This window comes from Populus alba, chromosome 7 (genome assembly GCF_005239225.2).
Source record: "Populus alba chromosome 7, ASM523922v2, whole genome shotgun sequence".
NCBI lineage: Eukaryota > Viridiplantae > Streptophyta > Magnoliopsida > Malpighiales > Salicaceae > Populus > Populus alba.
The window spans coordinates 3,364,057-3,391,960 of NC_133290.1; the positions used below are offsets into that span (position 1 = coordinate 3,364,057).

At 32.7% G+C, this 27,904-nt stretch overlaps 3 protein-coding genes across 4 annotated transcripts; 2 read left to right on the top strand and 1 right to left on the bottom strand.

Annotated features, from left to right (window-relative positions):
• Positions 1–238: 238 nt before the first annotated feature.
• Positions 239–1,654, top strand: LOC118063136 (histone H3.3). Its single transcript, XM_035077073.2, has 5 exons — positions 239–376; positions 479–556; positions 949–1,025; positions 1,128–1,218; positions 1,306–1,654. The coding sequence occupies exons 2-5, from the start codon at positions 485–487 to the stop codon at positions 1,474–1,476; spliced, it is 411 nt and encodes a 136-aa protein (XP_034932964.1). The 5' UTR covers positions 239–376; positions 479–484; the 3' UTR covers positions 1,477–1,654.
• An 8,032-nt stretch (positions 1,655–9,686) lies between these two features.
• On the bottom strand, positions 9,687–13,933 carry LOC118063127 (NAC domain-containing protein 37). 2 transcript variants are annotated; one of them, XM_035077060.2, is made up of 4 exons: positions 13,782–13,933; positions 11,803–11,985; positions 11,140–11,411; positions 9,687–10,406 (listed from the first exon to the last, which is right to left on the bottom strand). In XM_035077060.2, the coding sequence occupies exons 2-4, from the start codon at positions 11,966–11,968 to the stop codon at positions 9,807–9,809; spliced, it is 1,038 nt and encodes a 345-aa protein (XP_034932951.1). In that variant the 5' UTR covers positions 11,969–11,985; positions 13,782–13,933; the 3' UTR covers positions 9,687–9,806. The 2 variants fall into 2 exon arrangements, with proteins under 2 accessions (XP_034932951.1, XP_034932950.1); XM_035077059.2 differs by lacking the exon at positions 13,782–13,933 and adding an exon at positions 12,812–13,290.
• Positions 13,934–23,545: 9,612 nt separating this feature from the next.
• Positions 23,546–25,915, top strand: LOC118063126 (V-type proton ATPase subunit c2). Its single transcript, XM_035077058.2, has 3 exons — positions 23,546–23,718; positions 23,817–24,102; positions 25,486–25,915. Exons 1-3 carry the CDS (start codon positions 23,640–23,642, stop codon positions 25,616–25,618), a joined length of 498 nt encoding a protein of 165 aa, XP_034932949.1. The 5' UTR covers positions 23,546–23,639; the 3' UTR covers positions 25,619–25,915.
• The last annotated feature ends 1,989 nt before the right edge of the window (positions 25,916–27,904 follow it).

Here is a 27,904-nt window from a genome sequence, read left to right on the forward strand (position 1 = left end):
TTTCAACATCAACAAATTAAAAATTATAAAAAAAAATACTAAAAAAATCAATTTAATATTATTTTTCAAGATAACATTCTTTTAAAATGCTTCCAAATATAGGTGAAAACAATACAAACAAGTTAACTTTTAAAAGAGAGAGAAATGCTGGTGGCATGCAAAGAAAAAAGAAAAGGAGTCGAGACTTGTAATAAATCGTAAAGGTCATAAGAGTAATTCTCTTTGCCAATGATTTGTTCCTACGCCGTCGTTTAGAGACTTATTACTTCTCCCTATAAAAACTAAACCTCCACAAATCTCCCTCACGCTCAAAAATTCGAAATAATAAAACTGAAAACACCTTTCTGCTCCTCTTCCCCCCCCTCCATCCCGACAGGTAACCGCAAACCCTAACCCTCAATCCTTGAATTTTCTCTTCAATCCCAGTTTATAATAATCCGATTTATGCTTAAATACTCTTCTTCGCTTCCAATTTCAGGTCTAAATGGCTCGTACTAAGCAAACCGCTCGCAAATCCACCGGTGGCAAAGCTCCTCGCAAACAACTCGCCACCAAGGCATGCCCTTCTCCTTCTCTCATATAGACAGATAAAGTGAAAATATAAAATGTCAATTTATATCATATTTTATTAATATATGTTTGATTTCATGATATCTGAAACCTTGCTTGAATATACAAAGTCAATCGAGGTTTACAATATTCATTGTTGGGTGGTTACTTGTATTTCCGATTTATAAAAGTAGTGCAATGAGAATGAATTGTTTCTCAATTAGTAGTGTGAATTCTTATGATTTATGGTTTTTGTTACCTCTCCAAAAGATATGGTGGTAGACATTGATTGGACCCAATCGGTGACCTGCCTCCTGACATCAATTGCTTAGAGAGGCTAGTTGTTTTTGTAATGTTGCTATGAATTTTAACTCTGTATCTTTTATTTTGAATTTGAAGGCTGCAAGAAAGTCTGCTCCCACCACTGGCGGTGTCAAGAAGCCTCATCGTTACCGTCCTGGAACTGTAGCTCTCCGGTAAGGGTTTCATTCCTTCTCTAAACATTATTTCCTAGTTACGATTTTATTGTGTTTTTTCTTATGATGGTTTATGCTTGTAAATCCATTTCTTTTCAACAGTGAGATCCGCAAGTACCAGAAAAGTACTGAACTCTTGATCAGGAAGTTACCTTTCCAACGTCTTGTCCGTGAAATTGCACAAGATTTCAAGGTAATAATTCCCTATGATGACTGCTGTTTCTCCCTATTCATGTTTAATTCTATAAAGATCATTCTGATTTTTCTTTCTTTGTTTTAGACGGATTTGAGGTTTCAAAGCCATGCTGTTCTTGCGCTTCAGGAGGCTGCAGAGGCCTATCTTGTCGGTTTGTTTGAGGATACTAATCTTTGTGCTATCCATGCCAAGAGGGTCACCATCATGCCTAAGGATATCCAACTTGCCAGGAGAATTCGTGGAGAAAGGGCCTAAAGGTTGATGTTTTTTCGTTTTGGTTCTGTTTGTTTGCTTAGGTGGTCATTAATGTGTTTCTACTATCAGGTCTCCTGTGCTATTCTAATATGAACTGATGTATTCTAGTTATTTAAAATTTGCATTCCGTGCGATTTCACTTTATGTTTAATACGAAGCTATGGTATTATGTTTTTAACCCTAGTCTTGACCCTTGTTTTAATTCTGAATCTGAGTTCCTGTTTGTGTTGCTTGGATCCTTGGTCTCCTACCCTGTCTTGTTTCTTTTTCTTCCCTGACAGACAAATTTTTTTGGTTGGGAACTTGATGGATTTTATGCTCGTTTGATACCAAAAGGAGGCCCTGCAGAAATCCTAATGCTATTTTCCTACAAACTCTCCCATACCAATAATAAATATCTTTTTTTAGTGTCTTTGTTTGGCCAGGGATGCTAGTATGTCAATGATGGGAAATTGTGTTTCAGTCTTGTTAAACATCACTACAGAAAGTTGTGTAATTTCCTGAGATGTTTCAGATTGAATAAATTTCCCTGAGAAAGTTGTTAAACATCACTCAGGGACACAGTATGACCTGTCCCTGAGATCTTTCCGATGTCTGGTTAGGATGGCTTTTGCAGGCAAGATCATGTACTTGAAATCTGTCTTTTCGGGTCCCAATCGTTTCTTCCATGCATGGCATTGGCTTGAATTATTGAAAGTGCAACCAAAATCAATTCCGTACTTGCAAGCTTTAACAGTTTTAGAAGTTCAACCTATTCCATCTTGACATGTAATGCAGAACAATTTGCTTGGAAGGGGAGGCTGTGCCAATTGAGAATGAAGTTGACAGGGTTTCAGCAGTATATGGATTAGGTTGCATGATCTTCAAATTGCTCCGTGTCTTGTTTTATTAACATATTGACGTTGTTTTTGTTTTAGCTTACAGCCTACCCTTGAATAAAACCCACACCCAGATATCGTAATTTCTAAAGGCACAGAAGAAGGGCCGCAAGAGAATATGGGCTCTACAAGTGGCGCTACCCATATGTGACGTCAACGTGTAAAAGAGCTTTGGTCAACTTAAATGGCATGTTTGCCTACGATGGATCTGCATTTTTAAAGAAATGGCTGGCTCGGTTTCGTTTTGAGCTTCCAAAACAAACTCAGATAAGCTTTGCAAGTTGATAGCGATCAAAATCGAGGGGTCGATATCTCTTTATCATGGCCCCCTCAAAATTTTAAAATATGATGAAAATCTCAAATTGCCCAGCTTCATTTATGCTCGACTCGCAGGATTGTGCTTCAAGCTGAAAAGTAAGCATGAGCTAACTTAAGCTAATCATATTCTTTGTTAGCATAATTCAAGTGGAATGTTGTCCTTTCTCGTGTCGTATTAGGTTCAAGTGCGAGTCTTCTCGTAAAAGAAAAGGAAAAAAAAACTATAAGAAAACAAAATAGTAAATTTATTTTTTTATTATTGATGTTTGTTTTTCTGTGCATCCAACTTCACAAGAAATTTTATGATATTAAGAAACTGATTATCAACACTTATTCAATAAGAGAGAGAAACACAGAGGAGAGACATGATAAAGAAGTAAAAATATTCTTATTATTTTTTTATGAACACATTTCTCTTTCTCTTTATATTTCTCTCTCTCTTCAAAGTGAACTTATTGAGTAAACATTGGTATTAACTCCATGAGTATTTTAAAATTTGAGTTAATTTCATTTTATCTCTCTTAGAAGTGTACGAGTATCAATTTTTTTTCCCCTCAAAATTTATGTTGAATTTAAAAGGGGAGAGACAAGAAATCTAGAAGAGCCTAGAGAGATAGAAGGGCCAAGTTCACAGAAATGCCAAGCCCATAAGGCCCAACTCATAATTGAGGATAAGTCTACATGAAAGTGAAAGGGCCAAGCTTGGTATTTGTTTTCAATGTGGGATTCTAACTTCCTTCCTCACACAAAGCGTGGATGGAGGAATGAGGCAGCGGAGATGAAGAAAAAAGAGGCTTATGCTTTTATATTATATTGAATTTAAGAGACAAGAAGCCCAAAAAAGCTCGACACAAAATAGCAAGGAAGGACTATAAACAAGAGTGAAGGATAGAAAAGCCAAGTCTACAAAAAAAAGCAGATTGATATAACACCCAATTCTAGATTTGGGTGGGATTATTAGATCATGCGTGGTTAATGTGCTTGATTTGGTCTTTAGTCCACCCATCTTTTTTCTATATTTTTTTTTAAAAGTAGGGCGTGGATCATAAATTCATGATGACAATGAAGGTTCTCATGTCGTTCCGATCAAACTTTACGAGAATTGGAAACTGCCTCACTCTAAATTAAATGCTGGTCAATTGATTTGAGCCATGTCACCATAGCATCTTGGACCTAGCTAGCCCCCCTTTCACATTCTCTTTGAACATTGTTTTCAATTCCTAATTATCTTCTCTCTGCTTTCAACATCAATAAAACTTCTCAATTTTAACAGCAGTAATTCGTTTTAAGTGGAGCACGGCACGGGGGAGGGAGGGTTGTGTCGTTCTTTGCTCGCCTTTTTCAGGATTTCTATCTTATCTTTGCATGAAAAAAAAACAGATAAAAAGATGGGGTTATGGTGGTTTTGTTGGGTGCCATCATTGGAATCATTGTTCTACAAAAAGGGAGCTTGTTCTGGTCAACCATTTTACTGATTGCTCATCTTCTAAAAAGCTTCAAGAACACACTTATCGTGGAGGCTCTTGGTTGGCCCGGAAGCTTGTATCTTACAGTACTCCCCGACCAAAACCCAGACAGCATGTGTTTCCTGCTTCATATTTCTTCTCGATCAAGAGTGGTGACAACCACAAGGATCATCATTCCTTTTGTTCTGCTTCTTATTCAAACAATGTTTCTTTGGCACTCATTTGGGAGGACGTGATTGGCCCAAACCTCTATGGCGAAGCAGCTGAATTGAACGTGCCCTAGCCCCCCCTTCAGTCAATATTAATATAATATACCACTGATCAATGAAAAAAAAGCTTCCAACATTGTTCAGAATTATGCTTTTAAAACTTGAAAACCCTAGTTTTTATTCATGTTACCCGTTACAACAACACTAAAGCTTGACTGATATTCATATACATTAATTTAACGATTAATAATATATATTTCGAAGGATTTCTTTAACATAAAGTTTAATAAATAAAGAAAAAGAACAAACTCAGTTTCTTATTAGCAGCATGAGGTGGTTCGATAATCTCTATTCACATTGAACTTTGCAATTTCAAAAATGTAATTGGATTCTTGATATATTTTAGATTTGAGACAGTGCTGCTAATTAATTCCTCCTTTAATTTTTCCGTTACAAATTTCTATTAAAACCAAGATTATTAGCTCATTAAGGACATGTAAAATATACTAATTTACCGAGATCTTGGTTAATTAAGTTTAATAGTAGATCAAATTCGACCACTTCCGATGAACTCCAACAGAAATTAGTGAACTAATTAGATATGGAGGAACTTAATTAAAGTTCAAATCTCAAGAACCCGATATTTTTTGTTAACCCAATTGTTTTTTCAAACTATACTATATGATTTAATGAGACTGATCAACTTTTGATCCACATGGACCCCGCTGCCCAAATATGAGAACAACTATCCTTATCGAAGCAAGTAATGGTAGCTTGAGTCAAGTTACAGGTCCTGTGGAGGTGTCTGCAGCATGGCACCATGACTTTGAAGCAGAGAGCAGTGATTATTTCTGGGTGCAAGGTCTATTTTGCTGTTAGATTATCAATCACCTCACACCACTTAATGAAAAAACGAAGAACACAACAGGAATCATTAGGAAGACTAAAGTGCAGTGATCATACCTAATCAATCAAGGGAAAAATACATGGTGACATGACAGTACTCTGCTATTGGTGCGTGGTTAAAACCAAATTAATATTGTTTAGGAAATAAAGGTGATACGTGCAATCACTGAAATGTATGTGATTTGGCCATTGAATTTGGCGAAGGAAATGAAAAATTCGAGCATGGAGGAGGAGATGGAGTCGTCGTCCATGTTGAAAGTGAGCTATTTCTTCGACTGTACATTTTTATCATTTGACACTGATGCACCAGCAGGCCCTCCTCCTTGTGGACTGCTTCTTTTCAATTTGCTCTAATTAAGTTTAGGACTTTTACACACATCAATTAGTTGGTGATTCTCATGTAGATTTGAAATCATTGAAAGCTTCTCAAACTTTGCTTTCTAGAAGGCTAGCTAGCTAATATATTTAAAGATATATGTGGTACTCAAGAAATTTAATTACCTAAATAATTAAGCCTACATGTTAATAATTAGAGGTGTGTTTATATATATATATATTGCAAGCCAACAATCTATAATTTCATGCTATACAACTTAGTTGTTTTCCATTTGGATTAAGTTATTGTTATTGTATAGTTTCCTTTTCTTTTTTAAACCTAGTAGTATGATAATTTTCATGTATTTAAATCAAATCTTTCTTTGATCAAATTTTAAGTAAACTATTTATATACAAACTCGTGTTTTTTTAAGAATTTTTATTTTACAATCTTAATCTTTTCAAATTTAATATAATATATGTATAATTATAAGATTTAGTAGGATTGGACCAGTCGAACAGATAAGATATAAAATTAGAATTTATATTGAACCGGATTAATAAAAAACCCTTATCATTTTTCTTAAAAAAAATTATTTTAAAATATTTGTATATAAAAGAATCAAAGTTGAAATTAAATCCGGCCATTCCCTATGATAAAAACACATGGTATATGACAAGAAATTAACATCAACCTTAGCACATTAAGTGGACCCACATAAAAATGTTAATCAGGACCGTCTGGGAATCTTCTCCACCTAATGTGTGAAAAGGCAACGTGCCTGTTTATCCAATCAAGGAATCATTTTTGGACACAAACATACACATAATACAGAAGAAAAGGTATAAAGTGGTATATTTATTTATTATATAATTATTTTTTAAAATATTTCTGTTTGGAATTATATTAAAATAATATATTTTTATTTTTTAAAATTTATTTTTCACATCAGGATATTAAATATCCAAGAATAAAAAATATATATATATATATATATATTTAAAAATACAATTATATACACAAAAAAAAAAGAAAAAAAGAAGAAGCAAAATACTAAAATAACAACAGCGAAGAGGGATCAAAATGTTAATAAAGACAACTTAAAGCATGCCCAATGGGATAACGCATGCTAGACAAACCCTAGGCCCACCAAGCCCACACTTAGATGTTCCCTTCCTTGACCAATGACCATCTTCCTTTTCACACAAATCAACCTCAGCTCTCTCTTCCGCTGCAAAAGATAAAAATCCCATGATTTTCTTTCTCTTACAGTCTGTTTGGTCCGCAAGAAAACAGAACAGATGTATTCAATCCCATGATTTTCTTTCTCTTACACCTGTTCAAGCATTTTACTATTTGAGGAGAAAAGAAGCTTATAACTCCTCACGATTCGCTTGCATGAACTCTATCCATTTCTTGAAAATATGTATTTCAATATTCTTTTCCCTTCTTGAAATCCTACTCCAAGCTCGTGGCTTCATATTCTAGATATTAATTGAGGTAATTAACCTAATTAAGATCTTTCTTTCAAAGATAAATGTATATATGCTCTTCTTTTTTTCCTCTTAATTAATAAGCCAAATATATTAAAGAACAGATGAGTTTAATTTATTAATTAAACAAAGTTATCGCATTCATTAGAAGGAATATATATATATATTCCTTCTATATATTATAAATTTCCATAGCAGAGCTGTTTTTCAATAAGGTGGTCCTGATCATGCTTCTATCGAGCCAACCAAAATCTCAGAATTTGTCTTTCATAATTGCATGTGCACTGGTCGCAATACAATATAATTCAACATGCATTGGTCCATGGCTTTTTCTTATATATATATATATATCCTTTTCTTTTCTATAAGTATTTTCTGAACACGCATTACTAAATAAAGCAATATATAACATGGATATGTTTTTTCAATCTTTAAAGTTCTTTAGCATTAAAATATATAGAGAGAAAAAACTAATGTAATTCTCAAATTTAAGGTTAATATCCTTAATTGTAAGAAAACTCTAAAAAATTTAATAGCTGTTTAAAATTTTTTATTTCATAAATTATCTTCTAAAAAAATAATAATCGACACGTTTAAATATAAGAAAAACATCATAATTATTAAAATCCTAAATAATTGACAGTTATAATCTAAATAAAAAATGAATGGAAACATAAATTCCAAAACAATGGCTTTTAATCTGGCAAGCTAGTTTCCATATATAATTAGGTCTATTAGGCAAAATCTTAGTTGGTCAAACAATCAGATAAAAAAGTATGCATATTTTATCAGATTTCGAGTTGGACTCGTTAATAACTCCTTGAAACCTAAAATATATTGACATTGAGAAATTAAACTATGTATTTGAGTTTAACAAATATCTAAACCCAAATAAAGGGCAGCTAAAGTTGTAAAATTATGTAATTTTTAATTTAACAAAAAGTAAAGATAAACTTAAATACCCTAAATATCTATAATATCTAGAGAAAAAAAAAATAAAGCTAGAATTCAAAATTAACAAGGAAACAATTCTAAAATGCCAGCTGAAACTTATAATGCAATTTTTAGGGCCTTCGGAATGGAATTCGACGAATTTGAGTAATCTAGATGCTTGATGCTAGAATGAAATTTATTTGTAAAATTTAAGTACAATTTAATGATTGGATCAAAATTTATAATAATTTTGAGTTAAATTGCTCGTATAATTTGCTGAACCATTTTTTTTTGTAAATCTGATAATTAAAATCTTGGATTAATTGTTCCACATCAAATATTGACAATTGAGTAAGTAATATAATAAAAATAATTATGTACTATCTAGATGATAAAAATAATAATAAAATCATAGTAAATGAAAAAGAAAAAAAAATGATCGGTCTAGTATTTGAAAATATTCTACAACAAATTAGTTTTGAAAGCAATTACTTTCTAACGAATTAATTCATATTACAGCTTAATAAAGTATTACAGTTGTGTTATCATGTAATGCATGGCTTTGCACTAGATCTTTAGGGAGAGCTAAAGCCAATATATTTGTTCTTTATCCAAAAACCATTTTTTATTAATCAGATGGAGGTTTTTAATTTTAACAGTGAGGTATTACTCGAATCAAGTTTCATGCATCGAAACTTTTTTTCTTTTTTCTTTTTTGTACGATTGGATCAACTTTAACAGGCCATTCCCAGGTAAATTATTGATGTATTTACAGTTTTTTTAAAAAAAAAAAATTCAAATAGTCTTAATGATAACTTGAGAATATAATCTAGATTAAGCTTTCAAATATACTTGTAGACGAAGATGATGTTGAAGATCATGCATGGAAACAGCTTATATCCGAGAACTGAGTATCCGCAATCTACAGTACTGTCCATTTGAAGAATGGAAAAAAAGGCTAGGCTTGCGGTTGTGTTTATTTTCAGGAAATAATTTTCCAATTTCCATCTCTTCTTTTATCTCCATTCTAAAATAGATTATTTCCCGATTAAGAACACTACAAAAAGAATGTCCAAATGTTTTGTAAATTTCCTCTCTTTTTTTCCACTTATATATTCTCGAGAAAATAGTATGTTTGATAGAACAGCTTTTCACCTGTTTCTAGCTAGTTTTCTATATAAACCAAAAATATACTAGAAAATAATCACGTTTATATTGTTTCATGGTTATAAAACTTGGTCTAGCCCGGATTATAGATTCAGTAGATTAATCTAAAATATTCTGGTTTTAATTTTGTTTTTAAAAAGTTAAAAGTAATGTCATTTACAAAAAAAATAAGAAATCAAATTTGATACGAAACGAGCTGGACAGTCTCCACATGTTTATGGCTAAATTCGAAAAATAAACAAAAACGATAATTGAGAACTGAGAATCGGTTCATAGTAATGAATCACAAGAAGGAATACCTTGCCTTCATAGCCATGAAGAAAATGATCGACTGTAAGTTGCTACTAACTGTAGCTTGAATTGATCTCTCTTCCCAAGTAAGGCACGCTTCAGAAAGTGTACTTTAAAGTTCTTCCTCACTTTTCCTTCTTGTTACTTTTGTCTCTCATGATCATTGAACAATTAAATTATATGTGCCAATATATATATATAGCCACGTTTAGACAGAGAGCCGGGGAGGGGGGGGTTGCAACCATATATATTTTAACAGAAATATATATATAGATATGATAAATTTCATCAGATTCATCATACATTAGAGTAGTGGTACTACAAGTAAGAAAAAGCTATTAAAATCCCCAGATTCATTTCTCAAATATGCATATTCCAATATCACAGTCAGGACTCGAACTTAAGAATCCATTGAATTTGTTGTTCCCTTCGTCTCTTCCACTCTGCAATAACAGCGATGACATATCTGATGAGTTATTTTCTGCTCCAACAAAGCTTGAAACACCATCACCGTCGTATGTATCTTCTTGACTCAACTGAGAAGCAACAAACTTGTCAAGGGCTCTCCAGTCAGTTACCTTCTGGGTGCTGTTGTTGGACAGCATTCTATTTTGCTCTTCCACTTCTTTGTTACTGTTGTTATTCTCTGATATCAACGATACTGATGAGCTTGGCCTCTTTATTAATGGCAGGGATGGGCTCTCTAACTGAGGAAGCTGTACAAAATTTTCCGAGTGCATAAAACTTAAGTTATCTCCTTCTATCTCCTGCTTACACAAGAAATTCTGAGCCAAGAAGTTTTGTGGTTGCCTTGTTATATAATCCATAGGATCCACCACTGAGCTAACCCCACTTGATTCCTCATAGAAGTAGCTTGAGTCCCATCCTTCAATGCTCTTGTTTTGGCCAGTAGTTCGCTTCTTGAATGCACGACAAACTACCCATCCTTCTTCCTGCAGTTGCTTAACAAAAATTTTAAGAGATCATGAGTTCTTTTTATCTTTTAATTGCTTCAAACTTTTTTCTATAGCATAAAGAAGCTAACGAGCACAAAGAAAAGGCAATTTTTAAAAAAAAATTATGTTGGCTTTTTGAGTCATCTTTTCGTTTGATAAAGAGAGGTAGTAGTCAAAGATGATGAACAAGGATGGGAATTAGAATTTTTCTTTTGACAAAATGAACACAGAAAGGCAGCCCATACCAGAAAAAGGAATCGGAAGAAAGCTATTTCACATGCTTTAAAATCTCTAATGACCTTTTTGACTTAAGTGATGGTGGAGGTCTTCTTTCCAGAGAACATACACAGTGAAACTACAGTTAGTGGCCTATGCATGCAAAAGTAAAGAGTACTGATTCTGTTTCTCATAAGTTGAAAAGTTAGATGATAGGAAATTAAATGATATCTATATATTTTCCACTAAAAGTTAGGTAATATGAAGAATTTATGAAGCACTAATGATCTTGTCCAAGAGAAAGAACTCTCTCATGAAACTAAAAGTAATGGATTCCCCAACCCTCTTTATAATTAATAAACTCTAAATGTCAAACAGCATACTAGGTCAATATGTAGAGCCTGTTCAAAGCTAATCAGTATGTTGGAAGACAATCTGCTTTCACCTTTATTAATGTATGACATATCAATTGAGGAGGGGAGGGGGGTAGAGTGACATAAGTTGATGTGCTTGCCTGTGGAGGACCATTCTCATCGGATTCAAGCCGGTATTCATGCATGATCCAGTCAGTTTTCTGCCCATTTGGGGCTCTTCCTTTGTAGAAGACAAGGGTTTTCCTCATGCCAATGAGTTTTGTTTTGTCATAAACTGACTTGTCTCTCCCGGTCGCCTTCCAAAAGCCAGCCATGGTTGCTCTGTTAGTCCTTGTCCCCGTTGGATACTTCTTATCCTTGTGGCTAAAGAAATACCACTCATTCTGCTCTTCATATCCGATCCGGCATCTTTCTGTACATCATTAACAACAATATTGCACATTAAAAAGTTTTAGCAAGGTTGATTCAAGTTTGTTCTTAGGAATTCTGGCTAACGTAACTAATGATGTCAGCATGACCTAAATAAATAATTGAAATGTGTATAGTGCACTGTAACCCTATTTGATCCACTAATAAAATCAGTAGACGTACAGTACCGAGTTGTAGTTAAAGTATGTTGCATACAGAAACTTGTTGATACACAAGATCAAGGGATAGTCAAAACTAATCCTAACCAAGATCAAACCCTAACTAACATGCATGTTGATCCTTATGAAATCTGAACTCCACGATATCGATCCCATATGATCTATTAACCCTAAAAAGAGAAAAAAGATCAAGGAATGAATACAACTATGATATACCTTGTAGATCCCATGGTTCAATTCTGTAAAGATCGATTTCTCTAATAACATCAAGATCGATCTTTTGCGATGCAACTTTTTTCCTTAGATAATAGCCAACAAGCTCTTCATCGGTCGGATGAAACCTGAATCCGGGTGGGACACACGACTCCATTGACTCCATCATAACAACCGTTGATGATGCTGCATAAAATTCACCAACACCGCCGTTACCATCAATAATAATGTTCTCTAATTCATCATCTTTAAATCATAACAAAATGTGATCAGTGAGTGAATGGATGAACTTATATAAAGACACCAAAGAGATCACAGAAAACCAGAGAATAAAAAGCTAAAAAGGGGAAGCTAGGTAGAGTTATAGTAGAGTAATACATAGAAAAAAAAAAAAAAAACAATGGACCCCTCCAAACGAAAAGGTGACAAGCGTTATCAGGTATAATCATCAACTCATTTGGTGGTGAGCAACACTCACCATACAAACATATATCTATGATAGGAAAATAAGGGCGTGTTAATTATAAAACAAAACAACTCATAATTAATTGTTTCGCATAAAATTATTTTTTATGATGAAGGCTAGAAGAGGAAAGAAGGTGAAGGGGAAAAGGGAACAAAATCATGAGAAAGTTTGTGTTTTTTTGATAAAAACTAAGAGATAGTTGGAGCTTAGCTAGCTAGGTAGTCCTCTATTTTGTACAGGGTCCATCAAGAAATTTGGACAGCTAAAGGGTTGCACTAATGATGTTGTCTTGTGTTAGTGAATGGTAGAAATGATGCATCAAGAACGGGGTTTTGCCTTATAAACAAGCATGATTAAAAAATTAAGTATTAATTAGTGTGGTTTAATATTTAATTTGTTTAGAGAGCAGAAAACTTCCAATGACGTTATCACAGATTTTAAAGCATGCGTTTCTGGAAAGAGAAAAAAAGGTCAAGAGAAGGCAAAAAGAGAGACACAGTTTCTTATTGGATCAAGCCTGCAAGAAAGGAGAGAAAAGAAAAGCACTCTTAAGGGCGCTCTTGCTGCTGCAGAGTGTGTGTCTCATTAATGCAGAAACGGGGCCTGACCATTTTGTCTGCTTGTCGAGATTTTTCATGGCAGAAACTGACACTCTTTCTTTTAGTAAAACTCCAAGAAAAAATGCAGAAGAGCCCCGCAAGAGATGAAACTGCTTGTGGTTATATATGGTAATGCCTCTTTATCCTAGCATTTTAATGGATCAAGAAAGGGGTAAACGACCAACTACAAGATTGGTGAGGTTAAGGAGTTAGTGTTAATACAATAGTCAAGAATATTTGGGTGGGCTTGCTTTGTCAAGGTGTTAGTGACATGGTAGTTTTCATGAGAGACGGAGAGGGAGAGATCAGCTGACTCTTTGAACGTATCGCTGGTCTGTAAAAGGATCGGTGATCAGGGGAAGATCCTATATGCAATAAAGTTCAGGAGAGAATGGTGAGTTTGAGGGTTTACCTAAATTAATAGCAAGGAAATGAACTTTCTAACAATCTTTTTACCAAAATCCTGGTCTTCTCCAGGTGTGTTCTTTGACTCGTTTCCTCTTCTGATTGATCATGCCAAAGTTAATATGGACAAAATGCGTGAAGAAATATATCTAGCTAGGCAATTAGCTAGCTAGGGATGTGCTACCTCTCTCTAATGCGTGGCAGAGAAAGACGGATAGGGAGAGGTTATCAGAAAGGTTTTCAATTAGAAAGCAACCCCTAATTTCAAAATGCATCTCATGAAATTCAAGGAACCTCTTGAGTACTTCTAGCTAGGAGAGAGATGCTACAAAATGCACCTCCCTTAATTTCCCGTATGAACGCTAGCTTAAACTGTCGAGAAAGAAGAAATCTAGCTAGCTTCTGTGTATATATATATATATATATATGAAAATGATCATTTTGTAATGAAATATAATAATGTTTGTAGTATTGGGGGTGGATTGAGTTCCATGCAAGTACAAAAAGCTTACCTTAAGAGTTTGTATGGACAAGCTAGCTTGGTGTGTTGTATTAAAATTAAATTACTTAAAGACGGAAGGGGTGAAGAAGAAGGAGACAAAAGGAAGAAGAAGAAGGAGCAGAGATGAAGATGAAGATGTGAAGGAAGAAAAAAATTCCTTTAGGAGTGAAAGACGGGAGAGAATATAAAAGGGTGGGAAGAGGGGGAGGACCGCTTCATTGCGCATGGTTTCTGGTTGTCCCCAGTCCCTTACGTCACTCCTCGCTTCCTCCACTTACCCCTTCAATTCTATTTCTCTTTATCTCGCAATTCTGTAATTAAGCTTACGTTAGTACGTTCGTGTATATGTGGTATTAAATATTAAAATATATTAAATATTAATTTTTATGTTTTTTTATTATTTTAATATATTGATATAAAAAATAAAATAAAATACAAATTATTTTCAAATAAAAAATACCCTACACTATAATAAAAAACATATTTATACGAAAACATAAAAACTATATTTGTTTTAATTATAATTTTGAAAATACTAGATTAATTAACACAAACCATAATTTTACATGTATCTCAATGAAAATTCTATGTTAAACTTTGGTTTTTATAACATATATTTTTTTAAAAAAAATTATTTTTCTAACCTCCGAATGTAAAAACTACAACAATTTCAAACAAATATTTAATCAAAAGAAATTAAACTTTTTATTCAAATGTTACACTGCCATCACCCAACAACCCATCCCAGAAAAAAAATATAACAAGAAAAAAAGTGCCACCAGACATTGTATTTAAATTGAATTCTTCTAATGTCAACATGTTTCGTGCTCGAGTTGGGTTGGGTAGTTACATGAAAAAAAAAAAAAAAAAAAATTGTTTAAAGGGAAAGGAAGGTGCGGGTTTGGTTCGGAGGAAATAAAAAAGAAAGTGAGCGCATGTTTTTATTTTATTTTGAGAAGGATGAATGTTTTTAATGTTAATTAAACATGCATAATGTCAGAACCATCTCAATCTAAAAGTTTAAGCTGTGAGGTGAGGTTTCAAGATATGATTTATATTATTTTCTAACACACCCCCTCAAGTGAAAGCCCTTTAGACTTGAAACTTGCACATGCCTACATTACCTTGTGTATAATTTTTATCAAATAAATGGGGATGATGAGATTTGAACTCGTGACCGCTTGGTCATTAAAGCTCTGATACCATGTCAAAAAACCATCTCAACCCAAAAGCTTAAACTATTATATGAGGTTCCAAGATATGATTTATATTATTCTCTAACACAAAATGATTTCATTCCATTTGTCTCACTTGATGTGACATTTGTTTTTTTAGAATTTGTTTGTATGGTAGAGGTTATTTGTAAAATATTTTTTTGCTAAAAAATATATTATAATAATATATTTTATTTTTAAAAAATTTATTTTTAATTTCAATACATAAAAAAATCTCTGAAAATATATATAAAAAATAAATTGAATTATAGCTAGTTCCTATTTGAACGGCAATCCAAACCGGGAGCTTAATATGTAACCTAATTTTTGATCAAATCTACCCCGGATCGGGTAATTTATAACTAGGCCGGAAAGGAAAGGAAAGACAGACAAAGGTAACTCGTTCTCTGTAAGATAAGGTAAGACTACGTTATTTTATCCTGTTCTGTCTTGACAACTACAATCCAAAACAAACTTATCATGTCGTCTTCAATTTATCATCAAAATATCATCTCCATAACTTTTGCTTTCTCTCTCCCGTTTCGTTATCAAACTTTCTGCCACACCTGCCACGACGGCACAACTCGACAACCTGCCGCCAAAATGACCGCCCGTCCAAGCCGAGCCATTCACCTCCGACACTCCCACCTCACATGGCTTTGTCTTAATTTAAATTACCAAAAAACACCACTACCATAGTAGGTAAAGACTGGGCTGACCCGTACAGCTTTTCTGAATTTATGATGATATTTATTTTTTAAAATATTCTTTACTTAAAAATATATAAAATCAATAAATTTTTTTAAAAAACTTATTTTTAAAATCATCACATAAAATTAATTTTAAAATATATTTATATTGTAAAAATAAATAAAGTGTTTGGGGTAATAGTAGTGATAATTTTTAAAAGTGTTTTTTATTTGAAAATATATTAAAATAATATTATTTTTATTTTTGACTATGTTATGATTCAAAATATAAAAAAAATAATTTAAAATTAAAAAAAATAAATTTTTATAAAAATTCTTGCTCCGTTGTCCCAACAGATCCGACATCAAAACTCGGATTTTTACCGGCAGGGATGGAGCCCTCTATCGGGTTTTTATGCCCTTAAGACCCTCTTTAAAAAAAAAAACAATAAACCAATCCCTTCACTTAATTTATTCTGGTTTCTACTGTTATATGCAGTAATATTTTTGTTATGCATGCATGCCTCGCGAAGTTGTTTAACTAAATCATCATAAAATATTCTTTTTATTAAATATAAATAATGTCATGTCTAAGCCGATTGATAAATTTTAATGCTATTATTTTTCATGTATTGTATAAAATATATTATACATAAAATTTTATTAGAACAATTTTTTTCCGATTAAAACATAAAATGATAATATAAAAAGTAAATAATTAGCGTTGGGAGCTAACCGATTAGCAAAAGGAGGCGATTTATTTTTTCACTCGTGGTCGGTCCAAAACATTAAAACCGAAGGTTTTGCAGGAACGAACCCCAATCTGACTGACAAGACACGTTGACATCATCAATTCATGGGGTTTGTCTCAAGTCGCTTTCAAGGGCGTTCTGGTCATTTGAACTTAAAAATTTATGGCCTGCAAATGATTCACCGACAAGTATTTTGTAGAAGGCAGGAGTAGAAAAGCAGGGAAAACGTACGTTTAGGAGAACAGTGGGGAGACGTGTCAGTCGGTGGTTGGCGGATGACCATTGTACTTTACGTAGATGATAAACAAAGCAAAGGACAAAAAATTATTTCCTCCTCCTCCTCCTCCACCATCAAAATATATATTCTCAGCACCGGATTTGATATGTAACTTGATGCCCAAATGTCTCCTTCATTTCATATATCAAAGACCAGACAAATTTGGACTTGAATTTGAAAACTGGAACAATGATTTCTGCTTGATTTTACCTTACTAAATGACCTGTTTAATCAGTGTCTTACAACAACAAAAACACATATAAATAGAAAAAAAAACATTACAAAAAAACACTATATCAAACATCAAATGCTACCTAAAGTTTTATCAAATTTAAAGTCAATATCCATCTATCATAGTATATGTAACAAAAGGCTATGGTCGGCCTGAGATATGCTTGAGAATATTACAGTGGTCTTGGAATCCCACTTAATTTAATACCTATGATCATTCTTAATGGTCATGCTGTAAGATAAACATTGAAAGAGTAATCAACTTTTCAAATTTCTTCCGAAAATGATATCCTGTTCATAAAAGTTCTTATGATCATGATATATTCCCCTGTAGTTCTTTCTATTGCTTTAGTAATTTAGAATATTGATTTTTGTCTGGGTGGAAGGATGATACGTTGCTTAATGCTCGTTCCTATTCAAGGATCGGAAAAGAGAAATGAATATTGTTTTAGATGATCTCAAGGGGACTAGCTAGTTTTGAGCAGCACCCGGCGTCGCCACCCACTTTAGTTCCTTCAAAAAAAAAAAAAAAAACATATGAGATGCTTATGGGTTTATCCACATCCTCTGAGAAACCATGGATGCTTAGGCTTTGAACTTCGATGTTGTGTTAATGGCTATATTAAGAAGACTTGGAAGTTTAGCGTTGTTCAAATCTCAAGCCACGTTCTGATCATGAAATTTAAAGTTATTACAAATCTTTAGTTCGAGCATAGTTTGCATTTCATCGAGCTAAAACGTTGAATTTCCAGCTTAGGTATGATAAAATCAATCCTAAGATCACTATATATGAGCGTAGATTCAAGGTGTTCATATGGTTCAATAAAACAACACCCTTCAATATATAGAAAGCTTGCTGAGTCCCGCCATGAAGTCTGGACAAAGTGAATACACATCTTGAAACAAACTAATACAGAAAACAAAACATAGCCATAGAGGCTTAGCAATCTCTTCGCTATCTAACTTACAGAAAAGAAAACATAACCTAGCCTTTATGAAATGCCATGCATGGGGAATAGGTTCGTATAAAGCATCCAACAAGGGCCATTCAACTTCCTTATGTTCTACAATTGGGACCTGCAGGAGGCTGCTGAAAGTTAGTTAGTTTGCTGGTGGCTATAGTCATCAATGGTCACTGTTAAAAATGGCAGCGGCGGCTTGTCATGGTGAAAATATGTTAGAATTGAAAGGGGGAGAAAATGGCGATTCAAATTCTAGTTCAATGGACTGGCTTGAGATGATGTAGCCTAAAAGGAAGGATTACTTGAAGATCATGATCTTTAAGGGAGCATTGCATGCTATATCGTACTCTAAAAAGATCGAGGTTTGCGTGCCATGGATAGGACGCATGGGTCTGTGCCTTGAGAATCTGTTGACTTTAAGCAAAATCATGAGTACTTTTTTTATCAAGCATGGTGCACGTGTCGTGTAAATGCCAGATTTAGCTAAAAATTACTTTGACTCCTTACTTTCCCTCGTATATTAATTAACTAATTAGTTATTATAAGGCTTTACCATCCAATATATATATATATATGCAAACTCTTCAACTTCACTCTTGTCTATATTGCTCTGCTACTGATTTTGATCTCTATACTACAATCACTCTATAGCAAGGTGTGAAGCACAAGCTTCTTTCTGCTACTATCATTGCCCCCCTTGTAGGTACTAATTCTAACGTCTCTAGATGTATTGAAAAGAAATTAAATACTAATTATACTTTCTAGGCCCCCTCTACCATTTGATCACCGAGGAGATGTAGTATGATTGAAAACAAATTTTTTGGACCAATTTGATGCTTTTCTTTTGTTCTTTTTGTAGATTGATGGAATACAAAAAAAAAAAAAAAAAAAAGGGTTTTACAAGTAATGTGTCTTTGTATGAGATGATGATTGATCATCATCCCGTGGCCAATTTGTCTTGTATGGATCATGTTTTGCAAGAGGTGAGTTAATTATATTGATTGAAAACTACCCCAATATATTTGTATTCTCTCATCACAATAGTTACATTGTAGCTAGTAGTAATTAACTAGGGTTTGATATTAAATCATTATTGTAAACAGGAGGTCAAGTAAAAGAAAGTGTGGTGGAGGTACAACTTTTCATTTCTTTCTCGATTAAAAATCCCAGAAAAAGAAAGAGCCCTATCATTTATAAGCGATAGCACTGAGTATATAAATTCATGAATTCGAAGCAAATATTATTTTTAGTGGGATTTCATGGTCGTGTCTACATGTTCATTAACAATGCCAAAGGCATCAAATTCTCTACAATCCATGGCACTCCAAGAGACAACATCGAATATTAAATGGGTTTTTTTTTTCCAATCTTCTTGTTTTATTTATCATGAATTTGAGTAGAATATTCTTTATATAAAAAGACTTAATTTATGTATCCAGTTGTATTTAATTATCGTTTAATGGAAGAGAACCATCGTATCACATAGCTCAAATTAAACCTAACAAGATTAATTTTTCATGAAAAGATTTATTACAAATATACATTTAGAAATGGATAGATTGATTGTGTGCAAATTGGTTTGAGATTATTAATTATTAATTTGAAAGAGAGAGTCTCGTTGCATTCGTTCAGATCAGCTTTAAGTGGACCAATTAAATGGGCACATGCTACAATTCGTGTAAGCTGTTCATTGGCATGTCGCCTATAGAAGCCAGTGCAAGAAAAAGGAGGATTACCAGCATGATTTTAATGGGCATGACGTTGCTGAGCAGAGCAGGAACTCTCTAGCCATGATGTTCATAGGCTAGCTAAAGGTTCCTGCAGGCCATGGCAATGTTGAACTCCAATGAGTTGGCTCCGACTCTGTCCCGTGTTGATGAGAGCTTTCTAAAGGTTTTCAGTGGAGGGTCCAATTCTCATCAATTATAACGCGTTCGAATTGACTTGATAGATCTCTCTGTTGCATATACTTTTTTATTCTTTAATATGGTATTAGAACTTTAATAAGATAGTGGTCACGAGTTCGAATCTCATCATCCCTATTTATTTAATAAAAATTAAGCACAAGATAATATGGGTTTGTGTAAATTTCAAGCTCAAAGAGCTTTTACTTGAAAGAAATGTATTAAAGAATAATATAAATTATATCCTAGAATCTCATTTAATAGCTTAAGTTTTTAAGTTGAAATGATTTTTGACACACAACAATATTTCATTTGATTTGGGCTAGCTAGGTTTGTCAAATAGCTAATATCATTTTTTCTTGTAGCTCTACTTTTTTTTCTAGTTCTTCTCCGTTCTTTATGAAATCTCAGGTCAAGTAACTTTTTTAGAAAAGTAATTAAACTGTGAATAGAATTCTACTTGTGCACTCAAATGCTTAGTTAGTGTTTTAAAATAAAATAAAACATAGAGAATTACGATAAATAAAATATTCTAATATTTTAAAAGAACAAGAATTTACTTCAAAAATATCATAAAAACATATTTATTTTATATATTAGTTATTTTTTTTAACTAAACATATAATTGAAATTAATCTTTTTTATTGACACTGGCCTATATTGGTAAGGATTTTTAATCTCGTGGTACAAATTTCAAATTGAGTTTTATTTTCATCAAGAAAGGAAAGCTAATTAAAAGGATTTTATTGTTTCAAAATCTATCTATGATCTTAAAAATTGAGTTGCAATTATTTATATGGATATCCTACCCATTTCTATTGGCCCCAACATCTTCAAACTAGCTTGAATTTGTAAGCTTCTTAATGGACGCGTGGTCATACATCCACAAGCATGTATTAACTCTTTTTTTTTCTTTCTTTTTTTCTGAAAAGGGTCATGAGATTAATGATCTCCAATTCATTATAACTGAATCCTTGATAAGCATAATCAATTTGAAAAAGGAAGAATTCGACTGCTGGGGCTTTGAGAACGATCCATTTGTGTGTACTGTCCGTTGAATTTTGTGATACACAATGATGAAAGTAACAAAACCATGTAAATGTCTTTTTATCTACAACTCAATCACTTTGTATTAACGATTAAGCATTTGCACGTCTGTCTAGTCCATTGAAACGGTTGTTAGCAGAAATTGGGTGTGAGCCATAATTAATCTACGTTGTTTATGCTTCATGAATTCTCTTACACCTTTTAGGTTAGGATAGAAATTAAACAATCAAGAACAAAAGGATGGACATAGCTAGAAACTTGCTGCATAAGCACTGCATCCTCCTCATTATAGCTTAAAGATACACAACTAAATGGAATGCTTGCATGAATGTATAAGTGTGCTTTATTTTTCATCGAGGGACAAATATATAACAATTCTTGAAAGAATTAGATCATCATTGTTACTTTTTGTGCAATGAAAAAAAAAAAAGTGTTTTCACCTTATGGGTAATTAATTACTCTAGAGATCCATACAAAAACTCTAGTGTTTGTAGACTCTATGTGTCAATATAATTCCCACAATCAAAACTCATCAACAAACTTTGGTGCTTGATATATAGTAAAGAAGAGAATTATTTCTTGGGTCAAAGAAAAAAAAAAACAAGGTCTTAGAAGACATAAAATTCATGCATGAAACCACCTTGTACCAAAGAGGCCCAAAGCTTCTTGCTCAAATTGACCCAGTTTGGTCACTTCTTGGGATAGGCCTACAGTTTTAGGCTCCTTCTAATGATTAATGGGCCTGCATTACTAAGGTATCATTTCAATTTATTAGTTTGCTTGAAGAGGGACAAGATGTATGACAATTTGGAAAGAATTAGAACACCAAGGTCGCTTTTTGAAAGGAAAATTAGGGTTACCAATCCAAATTTTGCCAACAAACCTTGTAATTTAGTGGTATTTCCTTCTTTTACACAAGTCTTTTAAAAAATTGTTGATAGAGTCTTGCTTGAGTTTTGATAGGAAAAGCTATTCAACCAAATTGGGCTGAGCTGGCCACTTTAATTAGGCTCAGGGCTTAAGAAATTTGGGATCATTGACTCGAAAGACACCTTAATTACATAAGCAAACCCAGACCAACAACCATGAAGATCCCGTAATTGTCAACTTCACCTATGGCTTCTCTTGCTCATTCATTAAATCATAAAATTGATAAACACAAGATAGAGAAAGCCACCCATTATTCCTATTGAGATAAAAAAAAGATTCCACGTTTGATCGAAGATGACTGTTGGATTTTCAAGGGATAGAGTTTCCTCGAATTCAAAAAAAAAAAAAAAAAAAAAACGACTATTGGGTGATGGAAAGGAGTATAGATTGCTTACTGGGCTTGGCGTGGATTGCTGCAATTTTACCTATACTCATTGCTATCAAAGAATCATCTCAGCGCTGTCGTTTAATGGTGAGAATTCTACTTCGTGGCTGTAAAGGCCTTTCAAATCCGAGAAGCCATATCATCAAAATTTTAATGATGAAACAATTATGAAATCAAATTTCATTATCATATTATAAAGATTCATCATTTACTCTTTTTTTCTTTAATGTTTCCGTGGGCAAATCCTGTACCATTAGTTTACTATTCTTAAGAATACGAGGGTGGAAAGATTTTCAAATTAGATCCTACAGTTTTTGTTTTGATTATTTTCCTTAAGATTCTTATTATTTTCTACTTATCTTTTTGGATTCTTTTAGTTAAATTGGTTTTTACCTCTATGTAAATAGTTTGTGTTTTATTTTTTAATCAAATTATTGAATTAAAGGTTTTCTTAGAAAATAGTAAAGTTTTTCTCTATTATTATCTCAACAATTTACTGTTATAATCTTAGAACTCGATAGCTTTAGTTTCTATTAATGGTATACCTTGCGTGAAACTTTGTGAAAGGAATTTTATAGTTAGGTAGTGAGAAGTCAATAGGCTATTTCAAATATTTTGCCATCATATTTTATACTTCATCCATATGTGTTCAGAATATATAGAATGTGTTCATTGTGTGTTAAGATATGGATTTTTTTTTTAGTTAAATTTGATTTTCAAAGTATTTTTTACTTGAAAAAAAATTAAATTAATATTTTTTATATGTTTTTTTATAATTTTATTATGCTGGTGTCAAAAATAAAAAAAATTCTAACAAATATTATTTTAATATATTTTTTATTAAAATCACTTTTAAAAAAATAAAATGTGTTCATTATGTGTTAACATATGGATTAAGAGGCTGTTTTTTTTACTTCAAATTGTTTTTCAAAGAGTTTTTCTAAAGATTTTTTTCTTTTAAAAAATCAAATATTTTTTTAATAATTTTAATATGATGATGTCAAAAAAATAAATCTAAAAAAAATTATATTTTAATTAAAAATTATTTTTAAAAAAATATTTTACACCGTATTACTAAATAAATTTAGTCGAGCTTATCCAAAAAAATATAAGTTGGGATTTTTCGCATTTACTATAATATTTCTATACAAATTAGAGTTAGAATGCTTAAGTATAAGCACTCCTCGGCACGATGGGCCCATTACAACTGACCAACGGATGAAAAATCTAATCTTTGACAAGTCAACCCATTCCTCATTTCCTAAGACTTGGCCGTGATAACTGAACTCTATCTCCAGCCCAAGAGTCCAATAAAAGGTTTTTGTTTCAAATTAGGCCCATTACATACAATGTGGGCCACGCAACGAAGCTTCCTTCCAGATCGCACACTGTCACCATCAACGGTGGTTATACCTTACCTGTCTGAAAAAATACAATCTCCAAATCTCACTTCCCTCTCCGTTTCAATCAATCAAAAATGGCTTCTACATTCAGCGGCGATGAAACAGCACCGTTCTTCGGCTTCCTCGGCGCCGCTGCCGCTCTCGTATTTTCATGTGAGCACCACCGACACTATGATCAACTAGGCAATCAAATCAAATCCTCTTAAACGACGTTGTTTCTGATTCTTTTTGTTGTATTATTTGATTGGTAGGTATGGGAGCAGCGTATGGGACAGCTAAGAGCGGAGTAGGAGTAGCGTCGATGGGAGTGATGAGACCGGAACTAGTAATGAAATCAATAGTTCCGGTTGTGATGGCTGGTGTGCTTGGGATTTACGGTTTGATTATTGCAGTTATAATTAGTACTGGAATTAATCCTAAAGCCAAATCTTATTATTTGTTTGATGGTTACGCTCATTTATCTTCTGGTCTTGCTTGTGGTCTTGCTGGTCTTTCTGCTGGTATGGCTATTGGTATTGTTGGCGATGCTGGTGTTAGGTAATTAAAAAATAATCTCTTCATTTATTCTGTATTTATTTATTTATTTATGTGGGTGCTGTTTGTTGCCTTGTTTTGATGGAAATTGAGTGTTGTGTGTAATTTGCTTTAGTATTTCTGAGCTATATAGTGAGATAGTATTTCAACCAAACATGTTTGCTTTCTATGATAAGCAATTATTTAGTGCCAACGGAGTTTGCACTTCCTCTCTAACGTGCATGTGGAGTCTAAGGTTGTTCTTATAGTGGTTCCACATGTATGTGAGAAAGGGAGTGCCATCTCAAGGATTATTAAGTGATTTCTAGTTACTATATTTGATGTGGTTGGTCAGCTTCAGTATATTATGGGATGTCAAACTTCTGTCTATGGTGATTGAATAGTAGTTAAAATTGATTTTTTGAATGCTTTGAAGTAATTTTAGTACTCCCTCCCTTTCCCACAAAATAAATAAAGAAAAGAGTAGTAATTATAGTTGTTATGGATGTATGAAACACACCCACAAAGAATGTGCATACTATTATATAAAATAACATTTCATGCAACACTTCTTAAAATTATACTGTTAGCCTATTTCCTGTTGATGTCCTTCATTCTAGAAGTTTGATGCTTTCTTTATTCTTTATTGCCAAAGGTGCATTTGCACTGCCTGGTTTGTGATGTATTGTTGAATTGGAATTAGGGACAATTCAAGGGTAACGTAATCTTTGAGTTGTCTCATCTGCTAACTTCGTTGACATCTACCAAAAAACGGGGAAAAAAAAGAAAAAAGAAAACCTCTGTTGACCTTGATATTCACATTGCTCTCATTGGTTTTGGTAATGAAATTTCTTTGTTTTGTGTCTTTATTTTTCCAGTTATTGAATTATTGAAAATTTGGTTGTTTTTAGCTACATCATGGTGTTAGTAAAATAAGAATGGTGTTGCAGTATCTTTCCCTTTGTTAGGTAGATGCTACCATGTCTTGAAACTTCCTGCAGTTTAAAATCCAAGCGAAGGTACTGAAGAAGAAAATTTCTTAGACAATATTGGAACTGATTCCTTAGATATTTGCTAGATTTTGGCAGGGATTTTATGCAGGGTTGGGTGAAGTCTCTTTTGATTGATACCATGTCAATTTTTAATAACTTTTGGAGGCAACATTGGAGTTGATGCTACCATTGTATAATCTCATGTTTCTCAATTACTTGTGTGTTGCATTGGTTCCCCTCAGTTCTTATCAGATGCAAAGGCATGAAATTCTCGGATGGTTGGTTATAATTAGACGTGCTTTAACCACTAGACACTTTAACCTCTGTGTGGTTAGAAGATTGTGCTTAACATTATGCACACATGGATGTATTTTTATCATGACAAAGTCTCTGAATTTGATTATTTCTTTTGTAGAGCTAACGCACAACAACCAAAACTATTTGTTGGAATGATTCTCATTCTCATCTTCGCCGAGGCGTTGGCTCTATATGGACTTATTGTTGGCATCATCCTCTCTTCTCGTGCTGGCCAATCCAGAGCAGAGTAGAAAACTGGTTTTTGGCATGGCTTTGCTGTTTTCAGGTTGGTGATGCTAGTGAAGAGTGCGCTGGTGTTAAATCAAACATTTTGTCATGCATGTGATTTCTCCAAATGTATTTCCGAGTGCTAACATACTGGTTTTAAATCTGAGGGCAAGTTTCCCCTTGAAATAAGCTGTCTTTGTGTTTCATTACCCTTCATTTTTATTTATTTTTGTATTCTTCGTCTGTTAGTTCAATGTAATAGTCAAAACCTAGCTTGCACATGGTTATCTATTGCGAAGTTGTCCTTTTGTTTTTTATCATCAACTGGTGTACTAGTATGTTTAATTAATTGAACCCCACTAATCCCCCCCTCCCCACCACCCCCCTCTTTTAAATTTTTTTATGATTTCTGCGCTGCATTCATTACTTATGTGCAAAATTTATTGCTTGATTTAGCTGAGAATAGGGCATCAAGATTTCTTCTTCGCAATTTGAGATAGGGTTATTTAGGCTTGAAAGTCATGACTTACAACGTGCATTCATGATCTGAATCTCTGTGATGTCTTGCTGACACTTGGGTCATCTGTTTGAGGGTCTTTTTAAGAAATAACCGGTGGGAGTTTGAACAATCATGATTTTACCGGTTCTTTCTAACACAGATCTCCAGAGCATTTGGCTTCATAACCATTTTATTATCAGGTAATGATTTTGCTTAGGCTACATGATGCTGGAAATCTAGGGCCGAGATATCTCAGCTTCATGATTACTTGTGTACTCTTAATATTTTTGTTGTTTTGTGGAGCTATTTTCTCAAGAGACAGAGCGCTTAAAAAATAACAAACAAAGATAAACCTTTTAGGAATTTATGAATGGAATCAATGATCATATTTAGCCAAACTTTGTTAGATAAGATAGATTTATTGGAGAATAATTATGTTCAATGGATGTTCACATTCATCCGAGTACAATTATTTTTATTTTTTCAAATTTAAAAGTACAGAAAAGAAAACAGTTTTTTAACATAAAGAGAGGTATAAGAGCTATCACTAAATCCCGAATGCTCAATCCGAAAAACCATAATATCCACTTTTCGCCCGAGCTGCGATTCTCCTGTTAGCAACTAGGCACTTGGGTGTGTTTGAAAGTGCTGTGTTTTTAAAAAAATATTTGTTATGTGATTTTAGATTGTTTTAATGTATTAATATTAAAAATAAAAAAATATTATTTAAATATATTTTTTAAATAAAAATTATTTTAAAATATAATATCTAATTATCTATCACATTTCTAAGTTTTTTTTTTTTTTTTGGGGGGGGGTGGTCTTCAAGTCGCTAATATATATATTAATAAAGTTGTGTTCCAGGGTATAAAATATTGCGAAAATAGCATGAAATTAAAAATTAAAAAAAAAAAAAAAAAAGTTTTTGGGATGAAGGTTTGTGAGAAAATCACCGGCAACTGTCAAGAGTTTTTTCTTTAAAAAAAAGGGACGCAAAAGAGCCGTCAACATTTTAAATAGTTTTTGGGATTATAATAATTATTATTTTATAAAATACTTTTATTTAAAAATATATTAAAATAATTATTTTATTTTTTAAAATTTATTTTTTATATCAATAAATTATTTAAAATAAAATAAATTATTTAAAATAAAATTATTTTTTTAAAAGTACATTGTCATCACGAAAACAAATACTGTTTTGGTGTCTTTTTATTTAGATTGTGTTTGGTAATATGATATAGATTGGTTTTTAATTAAAAATATATTAAAATAATATTTTTTATTTTGGATATCAATATAACAAAATAATTAAAAAAATATTAATTTAATATTTTTTTTCCCTTCAAATTAGTTTAAAAGGTGAAAAGAACTGTAAAATCAAACACATCAAACTCATGCATAATAGTCAAGATTCCAACCTGTACGTATCTGAGCGTGTCAATAATATATACAATTCTAATGATTTGTTTTACAATTATTGAATCAAGGGTACCAATATATCAAGTCTCAAATTTTACAATAAGCTAAACCTTTTGGTGTTTTTCTTGATTTTATATATATATATATATATTGTGTGATATATGGTAGTGGTTATTTTTTAAAATGATTTTTTATTTAAAAATATATTAAAATAATTTTTATTTATTTTTGATATCACAACACACCAAAACATCAAAAAATATAAAAAAAGTAATTGAAAGAAAAAAATATTTTTTTTTCAAAAACATGATGCTACCGCAAAAACAGTTTTATTAGTGTCTTTCTATTTAGATTGTGTGTTTGGTAACGCGATACAAAGTGTTTTTCA